Genomic DNA, 22,230 nt, shown 5'->3' with positions numbered 1-22,230 from the left:
TGTTTCAGGCAGGAGCATATCTACTATGTTTATTTACTATAGCCTATAGATTTTTTTTTAAAAAGCAGTATTTTAAGATAGTATTTTGACAAATCATCTCTTACATCACATTTTTATAGCCTAAAACATACATGTTAAAGTTCTATATTAATTCTTTTAACACAGCATTTTAAGACCTTGAACAGAATTAGGTCTAGGAAACATTCTTCAGGTTAATTTACACTGTTGTGATTTTGTGGTTCCAACTGTTTAACAATTCTTAAGGTAATCCAGTAGAAGGAAAGATCATGCATAAATATACATACACACCATTCAAGACATTAGCAAAATCATTTTCCTATATATACACTAAAATTAATTGCACCTAAACCATATGAATTGACAACTACTTATTTCACTAACCTCTGATTGCAGAGGTTACTCAGGTAAATGTTCAATCTGAAATTTAATTTAAAAGCCTCTTAAAAATGTAAGACAGAAAATGAAAAATAAATTGATGCACTCTTAACTCTAAATCATACTCTCTTTATGTCAAGAAGTGTTGACAATATCAACTTCAAGGTCACTGTCAACTTGGAAAATCATTAGCAAATAAAATATGACTTAATTGAAGCAAACTCAGCATGGAGCTGCATTATTTTAAGTGAATGTTGTAATATAACTTGAAGAAGAATTACTAACTGCCACTCCCATTGACAATAAAATGTATGAAGAAGGGGCTCTGCAACTTTTCCACCATGTCTTTTCCATAATTAAGTATGGAAATAGAATTTGTGAAGAATTAGAAGTCCCAAAGTTTATCAATTCAAACACTAATGGACTGTTCTCCAGTGTGGCAGCACATGGGTAGTTCCCAGCATGTTATCATTAGCAAATGTCAGTGTCATAATTCCACCACAAAATTTGCTTGTGAAATCCATCTCTGAAAAGTAGGCTTCTAATGGTTACCTGGGCTCTTCTTAAGAAAAAGAGAGAGAGAGAGAGAGACGCTAAATTTTATAATTCAAATGTTATACAAAGTAACTTATATAGAGAATTTTTCCTTACAGATTAAGTACAGCTAAAACTTATCATTTGTTGGCTAGAGTCTTACACAATTCTTAATTTCAGAGCTTCTTTTCTATTTCAAACTATGTAAAATAACTCCAGCATATGTTATTCACCAGTTCAGGGAAGAAGCACAACTATTACACATCTCTTGGATTATTTTCTTAATCTTCTATTAATATTCACATCTAGAAACTGAGCCCACATATAAGATTACCTCAAAAAGCAACTAAAGAGATACATTGAATTATCAGAAATTGGGTAAGCTCTAAATGAACATTACTACAGTATCAATTTCATAGTAGTCTATAGGAATCTGTATTTTTTTCTGAAGGAAAAATAAAATAAATTTTATATGTCAAAGTAATGTTTATTCATATGTAAAAAAGGTTTTGTACATCTAGGTAAGCTTGGCATGGTTCTAAGCCCTTGAATAGATGATAGAATATTCCAAAACAAAGAAATAGTATATATGAAAAGTATAATTTTAAAGAAAGAATAACCATTTTGAGATTTAAGGTAAGAGTAATCAGAGAATTGTTCAAGCTAAGGCCAAAGATCTAGGACTATCATGAAAAAGAGCTTAAGTAACCTGGTCAAGGACAAATAACTATTAAGTGGTGAAGGCAAGAAACAAACCCAGGTGGTATACTCCATTCAACTACATCTCCTAACTCTTCTTTACCTTCAACAGAATATACTGATATTAGACCATAGGACTTCCATTAATTTCACTGCAATTTTTTATATAATTTATCTCTACTGTTCTTCTAAGCATCTTCCTCAAATATCTAAGATATGGGCACTGTCTGTTGAAGACGACTAATTATTTTGAGATTATTAACAGGATAATGGGATAGTCAAGTCCTGAAAACCAGGTATGGCATAGAAAGAGAGGGCAAAATACTCATGGGACAAAAGACCCCATAGTCAGAAGAAATGGGAATTCTCTGAGAATAGGAGACACATCTATAACTTACAATGTCCTTCCTCTCCATATTTCCAGAGATAACCTGGTTCTTCTTAAGTTTTATAGCATAAAACAATCCAAACCATGAGAGACTCTAGACTCCGGGAAACAAACTGAGGGTTACAGAAGGGAGGGGGGTGGAGGGATAGGGTGACCGGGTGATGGGTATTAAGGAGGGCACATGTTGGGATGAGCACTGGGTGTTATATGCAACTAATGAATTATTGAACACTACAACAAAAACGATGTACTATATGTTGGCTAAATGAACATAATGAAAATAACTGTACTTGAACATAAAAGGTATCATTTCTATTGTGTTCCACAATCAACAGAAATCAAAAAGAGCAGTTACAAGCTAAAAATAAAATAATACTGGCTTGTGTATTTGCCATTATCATTGTTCTTTAATTCTTTGTATAGATTTGAGTTACTATCTAATGACCTTTCATTTCAGCCTGAAGGACTGCCTCTAGTATTTCTTTTAGAGGAAGTACTAGAGATAAATTCTATCAGTTTCTGTTTACTTGGGAATGTCTTAATTTCACCTTCATTTTCAAAGAACAGAATTCTTGATTGGCAGTCTTTTTTTTTTCTTTTCCAGCACTTTGAAAATATTCCTTCTGGCCTCCATGGTTTCTGGTAAGTCAACTGTTAATCTTATTGGGGAATTCCTTGTCACTTCTCCTGCTCTTTTAACACCTCTCTTTGCCTTTGTCTTTCAACAGTTTGACTGTAACTATCTAGGTATGCATCCCTTAACATTTATCCTGCTTGGAATTCATTGAGCTCCTTGTATGCATAGATCAATGTTTTTCAACAAATATGGGGTGTTTTAGCCATTATTTCTTCAGACATTCTCTCTGACCCTTTTTCCTCTCTCCTTCTGGGACTTCCATTATGCATATGTTGGTATGCTTGATGGTGTTCCACAAGTCTCTGAAGCTATGTTTATTTTTCTTCATTCTTTTTTCTTTTGTCAGACTACATAGTATCAATTGTTTTGTCAAATTTCCTTATTCTTTCTTCTGCCAGTTCAAATCCATTACTGAATCCCTCTAGTAAATTTTCAAGACCATAACTACTTTTCAATTCCAGAATTTCTATTTGATTTCTTTCTATAATTTCTAACTTTTTTATTGATACATTCTATTTGGTGAGACACTGTTCTTATATTTTTCTTTAGTTCTTTAGACATAGCTTCCTTTACTTCTTTGAATATATTTAAAATAGCTGATTTAACAACTTTGTCTAATAAGTCCAACATACTGGCTTCTTCAAGAACAGTTTCTATTGGTTGCTTTTCCTATATATGGGCCACATTTTTTTGTTCTTTACATTTCTCATAATTTTTTTTGTTGAAAATTACACATTTTAGATAATATAATGTGGCAAATCTGAAAATCAGAATCTCCCCCCACCACCTAAGGGTTTGTTGGTGCTTGTTTTGTTAGTGATTTTCCTGGACTATCTCTAGATTCTGTATTCTTTGTCATATGTGTCTACTGAAGTCGTAGCCTGGTTTGCTAAGTGGTCAGGTAATGGTTGTACAAACGTTGGACAAGGCATTTCCTTAAATGCCTTGAACTAATAAGTCTCCAGCCTTTGCAGAGGTGCTCTGTGCATTTATTAGGGCACACCTTCAATGTTCAAGTAGGCAGTTTATAAGTCTACCTTAGCCTACACTTCCAGTGTAGAACCTCAAGACCACCTATAGGTAAGAGCTTTGTACTTTGTCAAGTCTGGTTTTTGTAGGGCTGGATTAGCAATGAAATTCCTTTCCGTGTTTTACAGGACTAAGCAAGTTAAGTAAATATATTGAGAATAATGGAATAATAAGTTTCTCATGGAAAAGGAAAGACTAGAACAAACCTGTGGTACTGGATTGGAATTTCTTAAGAACAAGATACTCTCTTTTATAACCACAACATAATTATCAAAATCAGGTATCAGCATAAACTCAAAGTTTTTAATAGATAGATAAGAAATAAGTATGGATTTCTAATTCTGTCCATTGATAGCCTGAAGCAATGACACCCCAGTAGCAACGCATGTACGTAGTATACTGATCTTGTTTTGAAATACCATTCTCCATTAAATGGAAGTAGGGCTCCTTAAAGAAATGTCTGCTTCCAAGGCTGGGACAGTGAAAAAAAATTTGGTGAACCTGGAACATCTTACTGTGCCAGAAGGTAAAGAAATGCTCAAAGATTGATGAGGACATGTCAAAAAGACACTAGACGCAGCTTAAAAGGACTCCCAAGGATCAAATCTGAGGTAATTTAAACTTCAGAATACATAATGAGTAATAAATGATAACTTTTTGAGTAAAAGAGGAATTCATGAATCCATGCTGATATAAATGGGAAGAAAGATAAGGAAAGCTCTTCTTTAAAGTGCCAACAAATAAATGTTAAAGGGAAGATGGAGTCATAAAACCACCACTTGATAAACATCACAGTAAAATTGAATCAGGCATCATGAAAGGATATTAAACTAGTAAATTTGATGAAGAAAAAGATATCTACTTATTCTTAAAGTAACTCCCACAAAATATTTATAAATTTTTTAAAAACAGTAATTTTACAGTAGATAAAACTGGAAGACACCACCTCAAGTTAACATCACCAATCATTAGATAAGCAGATAATCCTGTGCCTCTTTATGTGATGCACTGAGAAGGACATATCATTTCTGGAGTATTCCTGCCAAAAAATATAAACTTACTCTAATCATGATAAAATATACACAAACCCAAAATTAAGAAATACTCTACAAAGTAACTAGGCTATACTCTTCAAAAAGTCAAGGTTACAAAAGAAAAAGAAAGACTAAAGAACCGTTCCAAATTAAGGGAATCTTTTTTTTTTTTTTAAGATTTTATTTATTTGACAGAGAGAAAGAGAGTGAGCACAAGCAGGGGGAGTGGCAGAGGGAGAAGCAGGCTCCCTCTTGAGCAGGGAGCCCATTGTGGGGCTCGATTCCAGGACCCTGGGATCATAACCTGAGCCAAAGGCAGACACTTAACTGACTGAGCCACCCAGGTGTCCCAAATTAAAGGAATCTGAAGGGACATGACAAGTAATTATAAAATGTAATACCAGATTCACTCCAGAACAAAAAATTTTTTTAAGGTATCATTGAGATCATTAGCATTTTTTAAATATCTGTAGATTAGATATTAGTATTATGTCAGTAAAAATTTCCTTATTTTGATAATTGAACTATGGTAAAAGAGAATGTGTTATTCTCTAGGAAATTTATATTTAAATATTTAAGGGTAAAGGGTCATCATGTCTGAAATACACTCTCAAATTCCTTAATAAAAATAATGATATAAAAATACACAGGAAGAAAAAATGATAAAGTAAATGTGATAAAATGCTAACTGCAGATTCTGACCAAGTTATATGGGAAGTCTTTGTATTATTCTTGTAACTTTTCTACCAGTCTGAAATTATTTTAAAATTTAAAATTATTTTAAAAAAAGAAAAGTACTAACCGGGAACAATGAATGAATTAGATCTAATATAACTATATGGTTAAATCTAGAAAATATAACATTAAGTGAAATAGCAAGCAACCTAAATACCAGATGATACCATTTACTTAAAATTTTTAAAATCATACCACAATATATATTGTTATTCATGTATGTGATAAAGATTTAGTGTTTACTTTGGCAAAGGGAAAAGAACGGAAGGAGGGAAACTTGGGAAGATAACAATTTTAATAATATATTTTAAAACACAGCTAATTCAAGTGTGACAAATTTTTACTGTGCTGTATGTGATGGTAGGTCCATGGATATCTGTTTGTTTGTTTTTTTAATTTTAATTCCAGTATAGGTAACATACTGTGTTAAGAGTTTCAGGTGTACAATACAGTGATTCAACAATTCCATACATCACCCAGTGCTCATCATGACAAGTTCACTCCTTAATTTCTATTGCCTATTTCACCCATCCCCCCATTGACCTCCCCTCTGGTAACCACCAGTTTGTTCTCTACAGTTAAGAGTCTGTTTCTTCGTTTATCTTCCTTTCTCTTATTTTTTCCTTTGCTCATTTTTTGTTTCTTAAATTCCTACATATGAGTGAAATCATATGGTATTTGTCTTTCTCTGACTTATTTTGCTTAGCATTATACTCTCTAGATCCATCCATATGGTCATAAATGGCAAGATTTCATTCTTTTTTATAGCTGAGTAATATTCTACTGCACATTTATATATGCATATATATGTGCATATATATATCACATCTTCTTTATCCATTCATCTATCAAAGGACACTTGGGCTGCTTCCATAATTTGGCTACTGTAAATAATGCTGCTATAAACATAAGGGTACATGTAGTCCTTTGAATTAGTGTTTTGTAACTTTTGGGCAAATACCCAGTACTGCAATTACTGGATCACAGGGTGGTTCTATTTTTAACTTTATGGGGAGACTCCATACTCTTTTCCACAGTGCCTGCACCAGTTTTTTGTTGTGCTGTTGCTAATATTTTATTTATTTATTTGAGAGAGAGAGTGAGCAAGCAAGCAAGAGAGAGAGCACAAGCCGGGGGAGAGGCAGAGGGAGAAGCAGACTCCCCACTGAGCAGGGAGTCCAATGTGGGACTTGATCCCAGGACCCTGGGATCATGACCTGAGCCAAAGGCAGACACTTAACTGACTGAGCCACCCAGGCACCCCCACAGTGGCTGCACCAGTTTACATTCATGGGTATCTGTTATGATGTTTGTACTATTCTATGTATAATTATATAAATTACAGTAGATATATATTTTTTAAAACTTTTAACAATTCAAAGGATCTAAGACCTCAAAATGCCCTAGTAGAGCCACAAACCAAATGGTTTCTAAAGATATTTGGGCCTAAGCCCAAAGATGGAGACATGTACAAACAAAAATTTATAGGGTACTGAGAGTGAAGGTCAAGCCAAATCTGAGAATACCTATTCTCTGCCCAAGGTTCGTCTCTCTTCAGCCTCTCCTTAAGTCCATGCTTAATTTTGGCCATTTTCCTCATGCAGATTACCTCTTCCAGATCTCATAAAAGTATAAAAATATAAGTTCAAAGCACTATGTACTTCAGTCTTGTAATTAAGTAAAACCAGACAAATCATCCATATTCATGGATAATTCATATATTTCAATTGGCTGGATGAAATTTTGGCTCAGTTTTGGTCAGGTTTGAACCCCAAAAGCTGCATGAGATGGATCTGCTATAATATGTTTGATATTTTAACTAAAGAGAAGTTCCTTATCTTTTTTCATAAACATTTGTGAAATAAATAATGCTTACATTATCAGATTCAAATTCCTTTATTAAAAAATGTTCTTTTCCCTTCCAAATTCAGGGAAAGAATATCTGTGTATTGCATAGGATTATACATCGTAGCAGAGACTTCTAGTAAGTGAAATCTTTTTCCTCTTCATCCTAGATGTAGTTAGACTATATTTCCCAGTGTCCTCGGCCCTTACGTGTGTCTAGGTGATTAAGCTTTAACACCCAGATTTGGCCACAAAATCCTCCCCCTAGCAGTCCTCCACCCTCTTTCCCCTTTGCCAGCTGGATACAGATGAATTGAAGCCCTTCGATGATGATAGTAACATGAATGGACTACGCCTGTGTCCCTGGATCTCTACACAGAGGAAAGTCTCTTATCAACAAGGAATACCCATATGAATGAGGAAAAAAAGAACTTCTGTTGTATTAAGCCACTGAGATTTGGGGGTCTATTTATCACTGCAGTTGGTATTACATTAATTAAAACACCCATAATCAAAAACAATCTTCCAACTGTCAACAGAAAATACAATATACTTACAAACTGAGGTTTATAGTATGCCGGACCTAGTGTACTGTCACTAGCAGGTGGAGAATGTTTTATAATACTGCCATCCTCATTAATATCATAACCATATGACCATCCACAAGAAGGAATTGAAGGAACATCAACACTTCTGTAAACTGTAGGTGGCGCCCTTGAAATTTTCTATAAGAAAACATTTTATATCATTTACTTGGAGACAAGAAAAGGAATAAAGAACGAAATATTAAAATTTACTAAAAGGCAATTATAAATATTGACTTAATGACTTTCATAATATAAACCAAAAATGTTTATTCTATAAAAGTAATTTAAAGGAGTAAATTCGCTTAACCAACTGAGCCACCCAGGCGCCCTAAAGGAGTAAATTCAAGTCTCACCTAATCATATAAATTAAGATAACATACAGTATTACTATTAAAACCACCTTAAGAGGAAAAGAGTCTCTCTCAATTGGCTCAGTTATTTATTTTGCTTAGTAAATAAGTATTACTGATGCTAAAAGCAGGCATTCACTCCTATAGTCACATCATCAATCACCAGTTCAAAGTGGTTACTTGTGCTATGCTATCATAATATTTCCCAGGCAAAAATGAACTTTATATTTTTCTGTAACATTTCCTGGCTTCATTCCTTCAGTTAAATCAGCTCCTGATTTATCTCCGTATTACTGGTGCCCTACATAAATATCCTAATATTGCTGATTAGATAGCAAGAAAAATGTCTATGACATAATACTAAATGGAAATATAAAATAGAATTTATGACTATAAGTAAGATATATGAAATTATACATAAGTATATATAGTAATATATATACGATTTAATAATGAACTTTTAAAAGCTATGCAAAAATTAACAGAATTATCCAAGTTATAGTCAGAAGTTTTAGGGAGATTATCATTTTTTCAAAATTTCCTTTAGCATAAAATATTTTATAATTTAAATAAAAACAAGAAGAAGTAACATATAGTAGAAATACTAGTACAAAATTTAGCAAATGAAATACTGGCATTTAAATGATTTAGTTATCTGGAAAATTACTTAAGGATATATTGATCCTCTATTGTTTCTGAATAAATAAATAAATGCTATAGTTTAGTGCACGCATGCCCAATAGACAATTATGTTATAAATATACTATCACTGGCAGAATTTTATTTTTTTATCATTAGAGACCACTATTAAGTAGTTTCAGTGATACTTATTATAGTGATTACCAAATTAAAACAGGAAGTACTGAATAGCTTCTCCCACTACTTTCAAAAATTATTTGTATGATGTCAAGACTTTCCAAAATATGTCCCTACCTCCTTCTCCACCCTCTATTCCTACTACCCTCCCTTAGATCCTATACTCCAAATATTCTAAAGAACTCTGTTCTTCCCCAAACATACAATAACATTAAATACCTCAATGTCTTTATTCACATGGTTTTCTCTGCCTGGAGTGTTTTTTCCCATTCTTTTTAACTACTTAGTGAATCCTTCTTTAAGATCCAGTTTGATTGTGATATCACTATTCCCTCCAAAAACTCTCTACTTTGGGCTACTAGTAGACATTTTATTATGATATATGTTTATTAAAATAGCATTGCATCAACTATTTTGTACTGAATTACATAATTTCCCTATTAAAATTATAGATCCTGGGAAGCAGTGATTTGTTTTCTATGTATTGTCAGTGCCTAGAATTATGTCTACTTTAAAGTGTCTCTGAAAAAATGTCTGATATTAGTTTCCAGTGCACAACATAGTAAATGGACAATTCTATACATTACACAATGCTCACCCTAACAAGTGCAGTTACCATCTGTCACCATACAAAGTTATACAAAGTTACTGACTATATTCCCTATGCTGTACTTTTCCTCTCCATGACTTACTTTATAACTGGAAGGAAGGAAGGAAGGAAGGATGGATGGATGAGGGAAGGATGAGGGGAGGGGAGGGGAAGAAGGGGAGGAAGAAATTCCTAACGTGTCCGTTAAAAACCATTCACAGGTCTTAAAAAAAACAATAACTTACTACTTTTCAGAAGAAAATATCACACAGTGTCATTAAGAAAATGCAAAAGATTAATGTCTAATAAAACAAGTGTTTCCTTCTAAAAAAATGTCTGCTAAATCCTTGCATAAATAAATGAACATTTACTTTATCCCCACGCACAAAATAGCTGATATTTAAATGCGCTTATAAACCTTAACTTCATTGTCATTGTACTGACATTATTCAACTGAATACTTAGCTCTAAAATATGTCCCCTAAACAAAGCTGATTAAAATGTAATTAATATGAGCTATGTGAAGGAGTTATGGAAAAAGAAAAGAGAACCACTCTAAATAAACTGTGACCAAAATCTTCCAGATTATTTATTTCAAAGGGCTAGGCCCTTGGTATAAAAATCATTCATTAGGGCGCCTGGGTGGCTCAGTCGGTTAAGCGACTGCCTTCGGCTCAGGTCATGATCCCAGGGTCCTGGGATCAAGTCCCACATCGGGTTCCCCGCTCTGCGGGGAGCCTGCTTCTCCTTCTCCCCCTCCCCCTGCTGGTGTTCCCTCTCTCGCTGTGTCTCTCTCTGTCAAATAAATAAATAAAATCTTTAAAAAAAAAAAAAAAAATCATTCATTATATAACATAAATGTACCTTTCCAAACATGTCATCTGCTAGTCTCCTACACAAATTTTTTACTGGGGTCAATATAATCTTCTCATTGTCTTCCATGGACCCTCCTTCGCTATCTTCACTCATGTAATTCTCCATGCCTGGAATGCATATTCCAACCCTATTCTTCAAGGCCAACCTCCTCTATAAATCCTCTACAAAGTATACTTTGCCATGATACAGTAGTCTTCCTTTAAATTCTTATGGCATTGGGGCGCTTGGGTGGCTCAGTCTCTTCAGCGTCCAACTCTTGATTTTGGCCCAAGTCATGATCTTGGGGTCATGGGATGGAGCCCTGCCTCGGGCTCTGTGCTGGGCATGGAGCCTGTTTGAGATTCTCCCTCTCCCTTGTCCCCCACCCCGCTCTCTCTAAAAAAAATTTAATTTAATTTAATTTAAAAATTCCTATGGCATTTAATTACATCGTTATTCATTTGGCACCTATCATATTTCATCTTGCATTAGTAGCAATCTATATATCTCTCTCTCATCTAAATTTTAAAATTTTTATTTCAGTAATCATGTTTTAAATTTCACTGTATTTTTTTTTTTTTAAAGATTTTATTTATTTATTTGACAGAGAGAGACACAGCGAGAGAGGGAACACAAGCAGGGAGAGTGGGAGAGGGAGAAGCAGGCTTCCCGCCAAGCAGGGAGCCCGATGCGGGGCTCAATCCCAGGACCCTGGGATCATGACCTGAGCTGAAGGCAGACGCTTACCGACTGAGCCACCCAGGCGCCCCTAAATTTCACTGTATTATTAACAGTACTTATCAGAGTTTTCTCTCTATATATAGGTAGACCACTCAGGTGGTTTTTAAAATCTCCTTTCCTTTCTGTTCACCATAGAAATTGGAAGTGATTGTAGATTTATTAAAAGCAAAAGTGAAGTCAGTTGTTAATATAATAAAAAACTAGTTCATACACATCGAATATTCATGTAATTATAAACTACAATATGGATACTAATACACCTAATTTTTATAGTAAAGTTTTTTTTAATGTACTTACCACATAAAACATTAAACCTTTTCTATTTTAACTAAAAGAAATGTCAGAAGCATAATTAAAATACCAACGTACTGATTGGAGATGCTCTTTAACCCGTAGTGCTTTTCTATTCATGATATCTAATGTTCCAGGATAAAAGTGATCATAGCTTGCTGGTCCTGGACTATCTGAAACAAACTTCTTAAAACGCTTCTCCCGGTTTTGTAGACTATGACCTCCTTTTATATTATACTAAATTGGAGAGAAAAAATATGAAATAATTAAAAGAAGCACTTTATAATTAATACATATTTGGTAAGTATTATATATTAATATGAAGAAAGTTTTAAAACCCAACCTGAGAAAGTTAAGGCTCTTAACTGAAGACATCATTCTAATAAAGAGATAATAAGAGAGGACGACAATTATAGTCATCAGTTTTAACTCTGAACTCAAACTAAAACTTACTGTACTTAGGACACTGTAAGAGAATGCAAAACTCAGTTTTAAAACAGGAATCAAAACAATGGAATCCCCAGTTGTAGAGCAAGAATAAAGAGTATACACTTACAGGCCTCGAGAGAATATGTACCTCTGAAATGAGCTAGAAATATTGGTACTCACACTGCAAGGAAAAAGCAAACCTTCCAAGCTTGCTTAGGATTAATTATTCCCATGAACTATTTTTTGGCCATTTCCAGGGATGCTTATGTAGGCTTACTGGCAACAGCATGGGTTTTTATTTGGTTGGTTGGCTTATTCTTCATTTTTTTAACAGCTTAGTTTTATGCTCAGATTAATTTTAAACATTGTTTAATGCAGAGAAGGGACTGGGAGGAATCTCCCATAGCTCTCCATGCCACATATCTGGATTCTCTGGAATCAGAAAATTATCAACAGGGTAATAGCCAGTAAATTCAGATAAAATTCCATCTTATTAGTTTCAATTAACAGTCATAGTGTAATCATTTCAAAGATGATTCATAGTAATAATGGTTGGCATTTGATAGATCAGATAAGTTTTTTTTTTTAACATTTTTTTTTATTTGAGAGAGAGAGAAAAAAAAGGAGCAGGGGGAGGGAGAGGGAGAAGCAGACTCCCCACTGAGCAGGGAGCCCAACCTAGGGCTCAGTCCCAGGACTCTGGTCTCCAGGATCATGACCTGAGCTGAAGGCAGATGCTTAACCCAGGTGCCCCCAGATAAGATTATTTTTTAAGTTACTGATTTACCAACAGAACTTTTCCCATGGTATATACATGTCAGATGTTCATGATCACTATGAACCGAGTCTATCTCTACTTTGCATCTTATTCAGCTGCTTTCAGCTTTTAAGAAATACACAAAAGAGATCTTCTTTCAAAAAATGAGTCAAAATTATATTCTTAGGTAGCCAATCCACTACTTGATAACTGTTTAAATAAGACCATAATTCCTGTTTAAAGAGTTTGGACCTATAACAAAATTTAATGATTTTGCAAAAATATTAACATTACAAGTTAGATAAAAAGTAAAATCATGTGAAAAAAGAATATCTCCTCAAATCCTGATTCTTTGAAAGCTATTCCTATAGTCTCTAAGATCTTACATTTCACACTGCAGTTTGAATTTATATTGAACTTCAACAGAAGATAGTAAAATTAATCTGATTTTTTAACCAGGTAAAATAAGAAATTAACCAGGACTTTTCCAATTATTCATATTTCATAATTACCAATTCTACTGATTTTACAAGAGGTTATAAAAAGAACTACAATACAATGTGTCAGATAAAGGACCCAAAAATTATATTATGAGGTAACTATACATTTTATATAAAACCTGTGAGAAAACAGCCTTCCTACTTCTTGAGTCCTGTGCTTTTGTCTATATGCTGTGGTTATTTGATGAATATTGCCAGCAACCTCCCAACAATACAGAATGCAGAGTCTCATCTGAAGGGTGAGGCCACGCACTGCAACAGGTATGATATCCCATCATACAGCTCTAGTGAAATGTATCACTCAGATCAAAAATAAAACCTAATTTGGACATTAGTGAGAAATATTAAAGAAACTGTCTATCTGGAACCAGGGAGGAGCTCTCCACATCTAAATCTTACATAGCAAGGAACAAGATGGTATCACCCAAGCAGAGACAGGTCACAAACTAGAAGAGAATTAGAACCAGAAAACATAAATTAAATTTGAACTGGCCCTTTAGAAGGGGATTCATTCTAGGAAAAAGGATATGAACAAAATAAGGTATGTGACTTAATAAGCTAATTATCTAGGGTGCCTGAGTGGCTCAGTCGGTTGGGCATCTGCCTTTGGCTCAAGTCGTGATCCTGGAGTCCTGGGATCGAGCCCCGCATCAGGCTCCCTGCTCTGCAGGGAGTCTGCTTCTCCTTCTCCTCCCTGCTCGTGCTCTCTCTCTCACTATCTCTATCTCAAATAAATAAAATTTTTAAAAATAAGCTAATTATCAGAGAATTATAAACTTGCATTTTGTAAACTTCATTCTTCTGTCTTCTATTTTCTTAATTTCCCTTATGTTGTTTTCTTTTTTTTTTTTTTTAAAGATTTTTTATTTATTTATTTGAGACAGAGAGAATGAGAGACAGAGAGCATGAGAGGGAGGAGGGTCAGAGGGAGAAGCAGACTCCCTGCCGAGCAGGGAGCCCGATGCGGGACTCGATCCCGGGACTCCAGGATCATGACCTGAGCCGAAGGCAGTCACTTAACCAACTGAGCCACCCGGGCGCCCCCTTATGTTGTTTTCTAAGAAAACTTCCTTTTGAAAAAAATTAGCATGCTTCATATATGCTAGAGGAGACAAAGGAAAAAGTGAATTTGCCCATAACTGGGCAAGAGCTGGAAAGGCAAAAAGAATACTCCCATCCTCACTCCCAACATTGCAGTAGTGGTGACAACCATAAACAAAGTGAGATAACCATAACAGAAACAGAGAAATAGAGAAGACTAAATTGGGGCACACAGTTTCAACTCCCAAATGTTTTGCTTTTATAAGAGCTTCAAGTATTACATACAGTGGAGGCAGGCCCTCACAACTACAACCACATTTTCAGTCTTTTCAAATTTCATTTGAAGTCTCCAGGTAATATTTACTAAGCAATTGCTAATAGAAAGGAACATTTCAATCTATGCTTCCAAAAAAAAGTATAAAAATAAATTGTTAAATACTTCCATTAATTTCCAATAAGATTATCCCTTTAATTATCCAGCATATTAATTATTTACAGAATTAGTATGCTAACTATGTCACATTACAAATATATCCATTATTATTTTAAATGGCTGGATTAGGAAATATGTTTGTACAGTGACTACATAACATAATAAAATTAAATTAAATTAAAAAAACAAAAAATTAATAAAAATAAAATAATAATGGACTTTATTTTTTAAACAGTGTGATAAATTCAAACTTCTTGAAATTCTAAAAGTTCTACAAGAATTTAGCCTAGGGGCGCCTGGGTGGCTCAGTCGTTAGGCATCTGCCTTCGGCTCAGGTCATGATCCCAGGGTCCTAGGATGGAGCCCCACATCGGGCTCCCTGCTCAGCGGGAAGCCTGCTTCTCTCTCATCCACTCCCCCTGCTTGTGTTCCCTCTCTCACTGTGTCTCCCTCTGTCAAATAAATAAATAAAATCTTAAAAAAAAAAAAAAGAATTTAGCCTAAAACAACCCAAAAAAGTCAACAGCAATTGAGTAAATAAGGTACAGTCATTTTTCAAACCAAGGAAATCAGTCTTCTCCTGGCATTGGCTTATAGTTTTAAGAAGAAAAATAGAGAATACTAAGAACTCTTTTTCTTAGATCGTCCATTACATTAAAAAAGTACATTTCCTAATTCCTTATTCTTGAAATCCAAGAAATGTACCCAAATGGGGATAAAATAAAATCAGGTCTAAGTTGCATTTCATGTTATTTTACATGTGGAATTGACTAAAATCAATATTATTATAATATTCCAACATCCTGATATTTGTCATACTTAACAAGTTTGAAATCTACCTCTTGTGTATTTTATTGCATTTCCCTCTTGGAATAGTGGAGTTACAGTATTAAAAAAACTACTGGTGGAGCTAGCAAGCCCATATGCCCATAATATGCTGGCCACGGCATGGAAGCAGGAGTGACACTTCCAATGATGACATCTAATGACCCATTGCTATTTTTTGCTTTTTGCCCTCTAGGCACTAGTATGCTGGAAGTTTTAAGAACCCAGGGAAGAGCCATAAACGTTCCACTGAGTTGGAAGCTGAGACCATCAACTGGCCATCCCAGGCTCTGTATGCTAGAAAGCAAAATAAGGAGTGTACTGGCTGAGGTGATTAACCCTGACCAGGACTGAAAAACAGGACTAAGGATAGCCACAAGCATCACGGTGGGATGGAACACCGAGACACCCTGCAGAGCTTCCTTGAACTATAATGCCCAGTGAAAATGGTAAGGGCAAGTCTATTTAAAGGTTTGATAAGGAAGCCTGCAAATGAAGAGCTCAGACTCCTTAGAACTAAAGATTCTGGTCACCACATCAGGTTGAAAACTCCACCAGATAAAGTCCCTTTAAAGAGATAGGGATATGGTAGATCTATAAATTCCTATTGAATCTGAATAATCCAGTATCAGCAGTAATGAAGAATGATTAACAGATTTATTTTCTCTTATTTTCATTTATATTCTCAATTGTAATGTGCTCTTCTATTTGAAATAAAAAACCCTAGTTATAAATAAATAAATAAATAGATAAAAGAGAGAGAGAGACAAGGAACACAGAATGAGTAATGAAAAAGTCTTAAACTATAGCTTCAGATCAGTTACAAAAACTAACAGGGCCTCCTCTGCATTTCCTTGCTTCTTACATCACTTGCTTTCATTTCCCCTCTCTTTCTTTCCCTCTTCTATTGTAAAATGGCAACACTAATAATGCATAAAAGTTATTGGATGCTACCTATAATCAAGCACTATTCTAAAATGCTTACTAATGTATTTCACTCTTAGAAAAAGCCTACAAACTTAGTATGCCTATTTAACAAATGAGGAAACTAAAGCCCAAAGAGATTAAGTAGTTAAGATTAAGTCGACCTGCATTTGAAATCTGTCTGAATTAGTTAAGTGGCAGAGACAGATTTCAAATGTAGGTAGTCTACTTCAGGAGCCCATACTACTAACCACTTCTTTATAATATCTCGTGTTATATTTACTTACCATTTAATCTACAGGCTGCAGAATAATGGAACAGGGATGCGAAAAAACAAAAGCAGAAATGGCCTTAATCTAAAGATCCATTTGGTAGTGACACTGTAATATCATCTCTGAATGCAGTAGTTTGGTTCCTTCAGGGAAGTTATACTTGAAAATTATACATAAAATAATTGCATTTTTTAAATTGTATATGTGGGAAGAAGAATTATGTGTAAATGTAGTGCACATGAGAGAGAAGAGAACTGGGCAGTCAAGGGTTAAAATGTAATGGAAATCTATTGTTTTTTATCTGTCCAGCATCCTGTCTATTATCTGCCCATAACAGCATGCATATTCACCACCAATGGGGCAATCAAACCTCCCCTATACTTTGTGGTTTTACAGAAGTTTCCAAACACAGGATTCCCTATCCCAGGAATGAATGGACCAATCAGATTCTTCCTACTAGGAATTTTAATCCTAAATGGAGTCACACATAAAAAAAATGTAAGGGAGTTACAGAATTAAGTTATCTAATGGCAGTTCTGATTGCAGTTCTTACTACTGAAATATCTGGAATTGTCTTAGTCCTGCCCTTCCTTAAGACTTAAATATACAATTAATGCTTCAAGTCCATAAGCCACCCAAATACCTTTCCTATAAATATTATTGTAAATCTAGTATCTGTCTTAAAAATCTATTTTATTGCTTCCAAGCAAAAACTCCTAACTGATAGAATGTTTGCTATTACCAACTCAGAAAGTCTAATGCAACAATTAAGGCATCAATGAATACCCCTGGGTCTCCAACAGAGGAAATAAAAATTTGCTAGGTTCAATTAGGAGTCATTATGTATGAATGCAAAATTAATGAGAAAAGGGTGAAAGATGATATTCATGATTATGAAGATATTGGAGTTACATCCACTGTTTCTGAACATGAATGGATCATCAAAGATATTCTGGTCATAGACGCTCAAGACTGTATAGGAGCCAGATGAGACAATGAGAGTAGCCATACCTTAAGAATATGGCACAAAAACTAATTTTCACTCTATTGCCATCCTCCATCTACATATCTTGATCATTTGCACAACTTTCATGCACCGTAATTCATTCAATAGTCCTATTCTCCCATTCAAGAATCTCAAGAACCATGAAGCATGTAACAATGTTTTATGTCTTATAGAATACATAGAATAACGGAGAAAATCCAACCAGGCAATCAACAATAAACACTTTTATTTTCTCATATTCTAATAACAAAATATAGATTAAAAGGAGAAAAAAGAGGATATGAAGGGAAAATGAAATATGACAAATGACATATTAGTCTAGGAGAGGAAGAAAGTATGATTCTTATTAACTCCAACAATTATAAAAACTATTATAAATTTACCTGTGCTTCTGAAACATTATAGTGTCCTGGCCCTGGAACAGCTTTCTCAGTGTTAGAGGCAACAGTAAAAGTACTATTATAAATTTACCTGTGCTTCTGAAACATTATAGTGTCCTGGCCCTGGAACAGCTTTCTCAGTGTTAGAGGCAACAGTAAAAGTACTTTCTCTGGCAGCCAAAGAAAGGAATGGTGCATAGCCACCTATAAAAGTAAAATCATATAAGATAGATAAGATAGCGTCCCAGTGATTTCAGAGAAAAAGCATTCAAAATATATAAAATCATGTAGTAACCTCAACTGTGGAGACTATATTATCAGAACTAATGGCTAGCCACAGAAGTTGTTCCTTTTTTAAAAATTCTGATGTAACAGCAGAACATTTATTAATATATATTAAGTAAAAGAACTTACAGAACAACAGAAAAAATACTTAAAGAAATAAAAAACAAAAGCCTTTTTTTTCTTCTAAGAATATTTGGTTGAAATGAAAACAACAATTAAGTTTAGCTAATAAAATATTTTCATCCTCAGAAGCCCAGCATTTTACATTTTGGAACAACATCTATTATTTATAGAGAATAGCATATATAAAGTTGTAGAGACAACTTAGACTGAAATAATTTAAAGTGAGCTTACAGCAAGTAATTAATAATGTCTCTTTGCTTTGGTACTAGTTGGTACTCAGTAAATATTTCTTAATTGCCTGACCCCAAACAAAGGTTTACAAATCTAAGATACAAATTTCTTTGGAACAAATTATCATAAAATTAGACAAAGTTAATAAACTTAGTAGACAGGGTGCCTGGGTGGCTCAGATGGCTAAGCATCTGCCTTCAACTCAGGTCATGATCCCGGGGTCCTGGGATTGAGTCCCGCATTGGGCTCACTACTCAGCGAGGAGCCTGCTTTTCTCTCTGCCTCGGCCTCTCTCTCTCTGTCTCTCATGATTAAATAAATAAAAACTTAAAAAAAAAATTAGTAGACAGACTTAGTCTTCTGAAAGACTGATAAAAAATATCAAGAACTGTATCAAGAAAATGAATATACTTTAAGCAACACAGATATTACAGAAGATATGGGAGAGAATAGAGCCACTATCTTCAACAGGTAATAAAAGAATGAAAGTGAGGATGCAAAATTTGTGAGAATCTTATACACTAAAGGAAAATGTACACTACTGTGAGAATATATGGCAATAATTAGTATAGTTTAAAATCTTGCTAATCTGGGCTAATAATAAAAGATAGTATTTTTAAAACAGGAAATAATGTGTTTCTTTTGAAGCCCACATTTATTAAAATGCAACTGAAATCAAGAATTATCTCTTGATTATATATAATATAGTGTCATATATATAATATATATATATAGTGTCAGATAATATATATACAGTGTCAAGAACGACACTATATAATAATAAAAGGGACAATCCAACAAGAAAATATAACAATTGTAAATTTGTATGCACCCAACATGGGAGCACCCAAATACATAAAACAGTTCATAACAAGCATAAAGGAAATAATGGATAGTAACACAATAATAGTAGGGGACTTTAACACCACACTTACATTGATGGGCAAATCATCCAAAAAGAAAATCAACAAGGAAACAGTGACCTGAATGACACACTGGACCAGATGGATTTAACAGATATATTCAGAACATTCCATCCTAAAACAGCAGAATACACATTTCTTTTAAGTGCACATGGAACATTTTCCAGAATAGATCACATATGAGGCCACAAAACAAATCTCAGCATATTTAAAAAAAAAAAAACTGAAGTCATACTATGCATTTTTTCTGACCACAATGCTATGAAATTAGAAATTACCCATAAGAAATCTAGAAATAGCACAAATACAGGGAGGTTAAATAACATGCTATTAAACAATGAATGGATCCACCAAGAAATGAAAGAAGAAATCAAAAATTACATGAAAATGAAAACAAAATAGTCCAAAGTCTTTGGGATGCAGCAAAAGTGGTTCTAAGAAGGAAATTTACAGCAACACAGGCCTACCTCAAGAAGCAAGAAAAATCTCAAATAAATAACCTAACCTTACACCGAAAGGAGCTAGAAAAAAAACAAACAAAGCCAAACCCAACAAAAGGAAGGAAATAATAAAGATTAGAGCAGAAATAAATGATATAGAAATGAATAAAACAATAGAACAGGTCAATGAAAACCAGGAGCTGGTTCTTTGAGAAAAAAAAAAAATCAATAAAATTGATAAACTTCTAGCCAGACTTATCAAGAAAAAAAAGAGAAAGGACTCAAGAAAAAATCACAAATTAGGAGAAATAACAACCAACATCATAGAAATAAAAAAAAATTATAAGAGAATATTATGAAAACCTATATGCCAACAAATTAGACAACCTAGAAGAAATGGATAAATTCCTAGAAACATATAAATACAAAAACTGAAACAGAAAGAAATAGAAAATTTGAGCAGACCGATAACCAGTAAAGAAATTGAGTCAGTATTCAAAAACTCCAAACAAACAAAAGTCCAAGACCAGATGGCTTCACAGGGGAATTCTACCAAACATTTAAGAAGAATTAATACCTATTGTTCTCAAACTATTCCAATAGGAAAACTTCCAAATTCATTCTATAAAGCCAGCATTACCCTGATATCAAAATCAGATAAAGACACCACAAAAAAAGAGAACTACAGGCCAATATCTCTGATGAAAATAGATGTAAAAATCCTTAAAACACTAGCAAACTGAATCCAACAATATATATTTTTTTTAAGATTTTATTTATTTATTCATGAGAGACAGAGAGAGAGAGAGAGGTAGAGGGAGAAGCAGGCTCCCAAGGAGCAGGGAGCCCGATGTGGGACTCGATCCCAGGACCCTGGGATCATGACCTGAGCCGAAGGCAGACGCTTAACCATCTGAGCCACCCAGGCGCCCCCAACAATATATTTTAAAAAATCATTCACCATGAACAAGTGGGATTTATTCCTAGGTTACAAGGATGGTTCAGTATTCACAAACTAATCAACGTGATACATCATACCAATAAGAGAAAGGATAAGAACCATATGATCATTTCAACAGACGCAGAAAAAAGCATTTGACAAAGTACAATATGCATTCGTAATAAAAGCCCTCAACAAAGTAGATTTAGAGGGAACATACTTCAGTATAGTAGAGGCCATATATGAAAAACTCACAGCTAAAATCATCCTTAATGGGGACAAACTGAGATCTTTCCCCCTAAGGTCAGGAACAAGACAGGATGTGCACTCTCACCACTTTTATTCAACATATACTGTAATCTTACCCACAGCAATCAGACAATTCAAAGAAAGAAAAGGCATCCAAATTGGTAAGGAAGAAGTAAAACTTTCACTATTTGCAGATGATTTGATACAACGTATAGAAAATCCTAAAAACTCCACCAAAAAACTGCTAGAACTGATAAATGATATTCAGTCAAGTTGCAGGATACAAAATCAATCTATAGAAATCTATTGCATTTCTATACACCAATAATGAAGCAGCAGACAGAGAAATCAAGAAAACAATCCTGCTTGCAACTACATCAAAAATAATAAGATACCTAGGAATAAACTTAATGAAAGCAATGAAAGACCTGTACTTCAAAGACTATAAAACATTGACGAAGAAAATTGAAAATGACACAAAGAAATGGAAAGACATTCCATGCTCATGGGTTGGAAAAACAAATATTGTTAAAATGTCTATGCTACCTAGAGCAATCTACACATTCAATGCAATCCCTATCAAAATATCATCAACTTTTTTCACAGAGCTGGAACAAATCATCCTAAAATTTGTATGGAACCAGAAAAGACCCTGAATAGCCAAAGGAATGTTGAAAAAGAAAACCAAAGCTGGTGGCATCAAAACCCCGGACTTCAAGCTCTATTACAAAGCTATAATTATCAAGACAGTATGGTACTGGCATAAAAACAGACACATAGATCAATGGAACAGAATAGAGAGCCCAGAAATGGACCCTCAACTCTATGGTCAACTCATCTTCGACAAAGCAGGAAAGAATATCAAATAGAAAAAAGACAGTCTCTTCAACAAATGTTGTTGGGAAAATTGGACAGCCACATGCAGAAGAATGAAACTGGACCATTT

The 22,230-nt window shown here is 34.3% G+C and overlaps 1 protein-coding gene across 1 annotated transcript in view; it reads right to left on the bottom strand.

Annotated features, from left to right (window-relative positions):
- The window catches only part of STPG2 (sperm tail PG-rich repeat containing 2), a 34,354-nt gene that overhangs the window by 3,646 nt on the left and 8,478 nt on the right, over positions 1-22,230 (bottom strand). The window contains exons 2-4 of the mRNA XM_081813134.1: positions 18,185-18,297; positions 11,635-11,763; positions 7,855-8,022 (exon numbers count right to left, since the gene is read on the bottom strand). Coding sequence (XP_081669260.1) covers positions 7,855-8,022; positions 11,635-11,763; positions 18,185-18,297 — 410 coding nt within the window. The remainder of the gene's footprint in view (positions 1-7,854; positions 8,023-11,634; positions 11,764-18,184; positions 18,298-22,230) is intronic.

This window comes from Leptonychotes weddellii, chromosome 2, assembly GCF_054177405.1.
Source record: "Leptonychotes weddellii isolate Sample4059 chromosome 2, ASM5417740v2, whole genome shotgun sequence".
Classification (NCBI taxonomy): Eukaryota; Metazoa; Chordata; class Mammalia; order Carnivora; family Phocidae; genus Leptonychotes; species Leptonychotes weddellii.
Note: the sequence above shows the minus strand (reverse complement) of the source record. Positions and strands in the feature narration are given on the sequence as shown.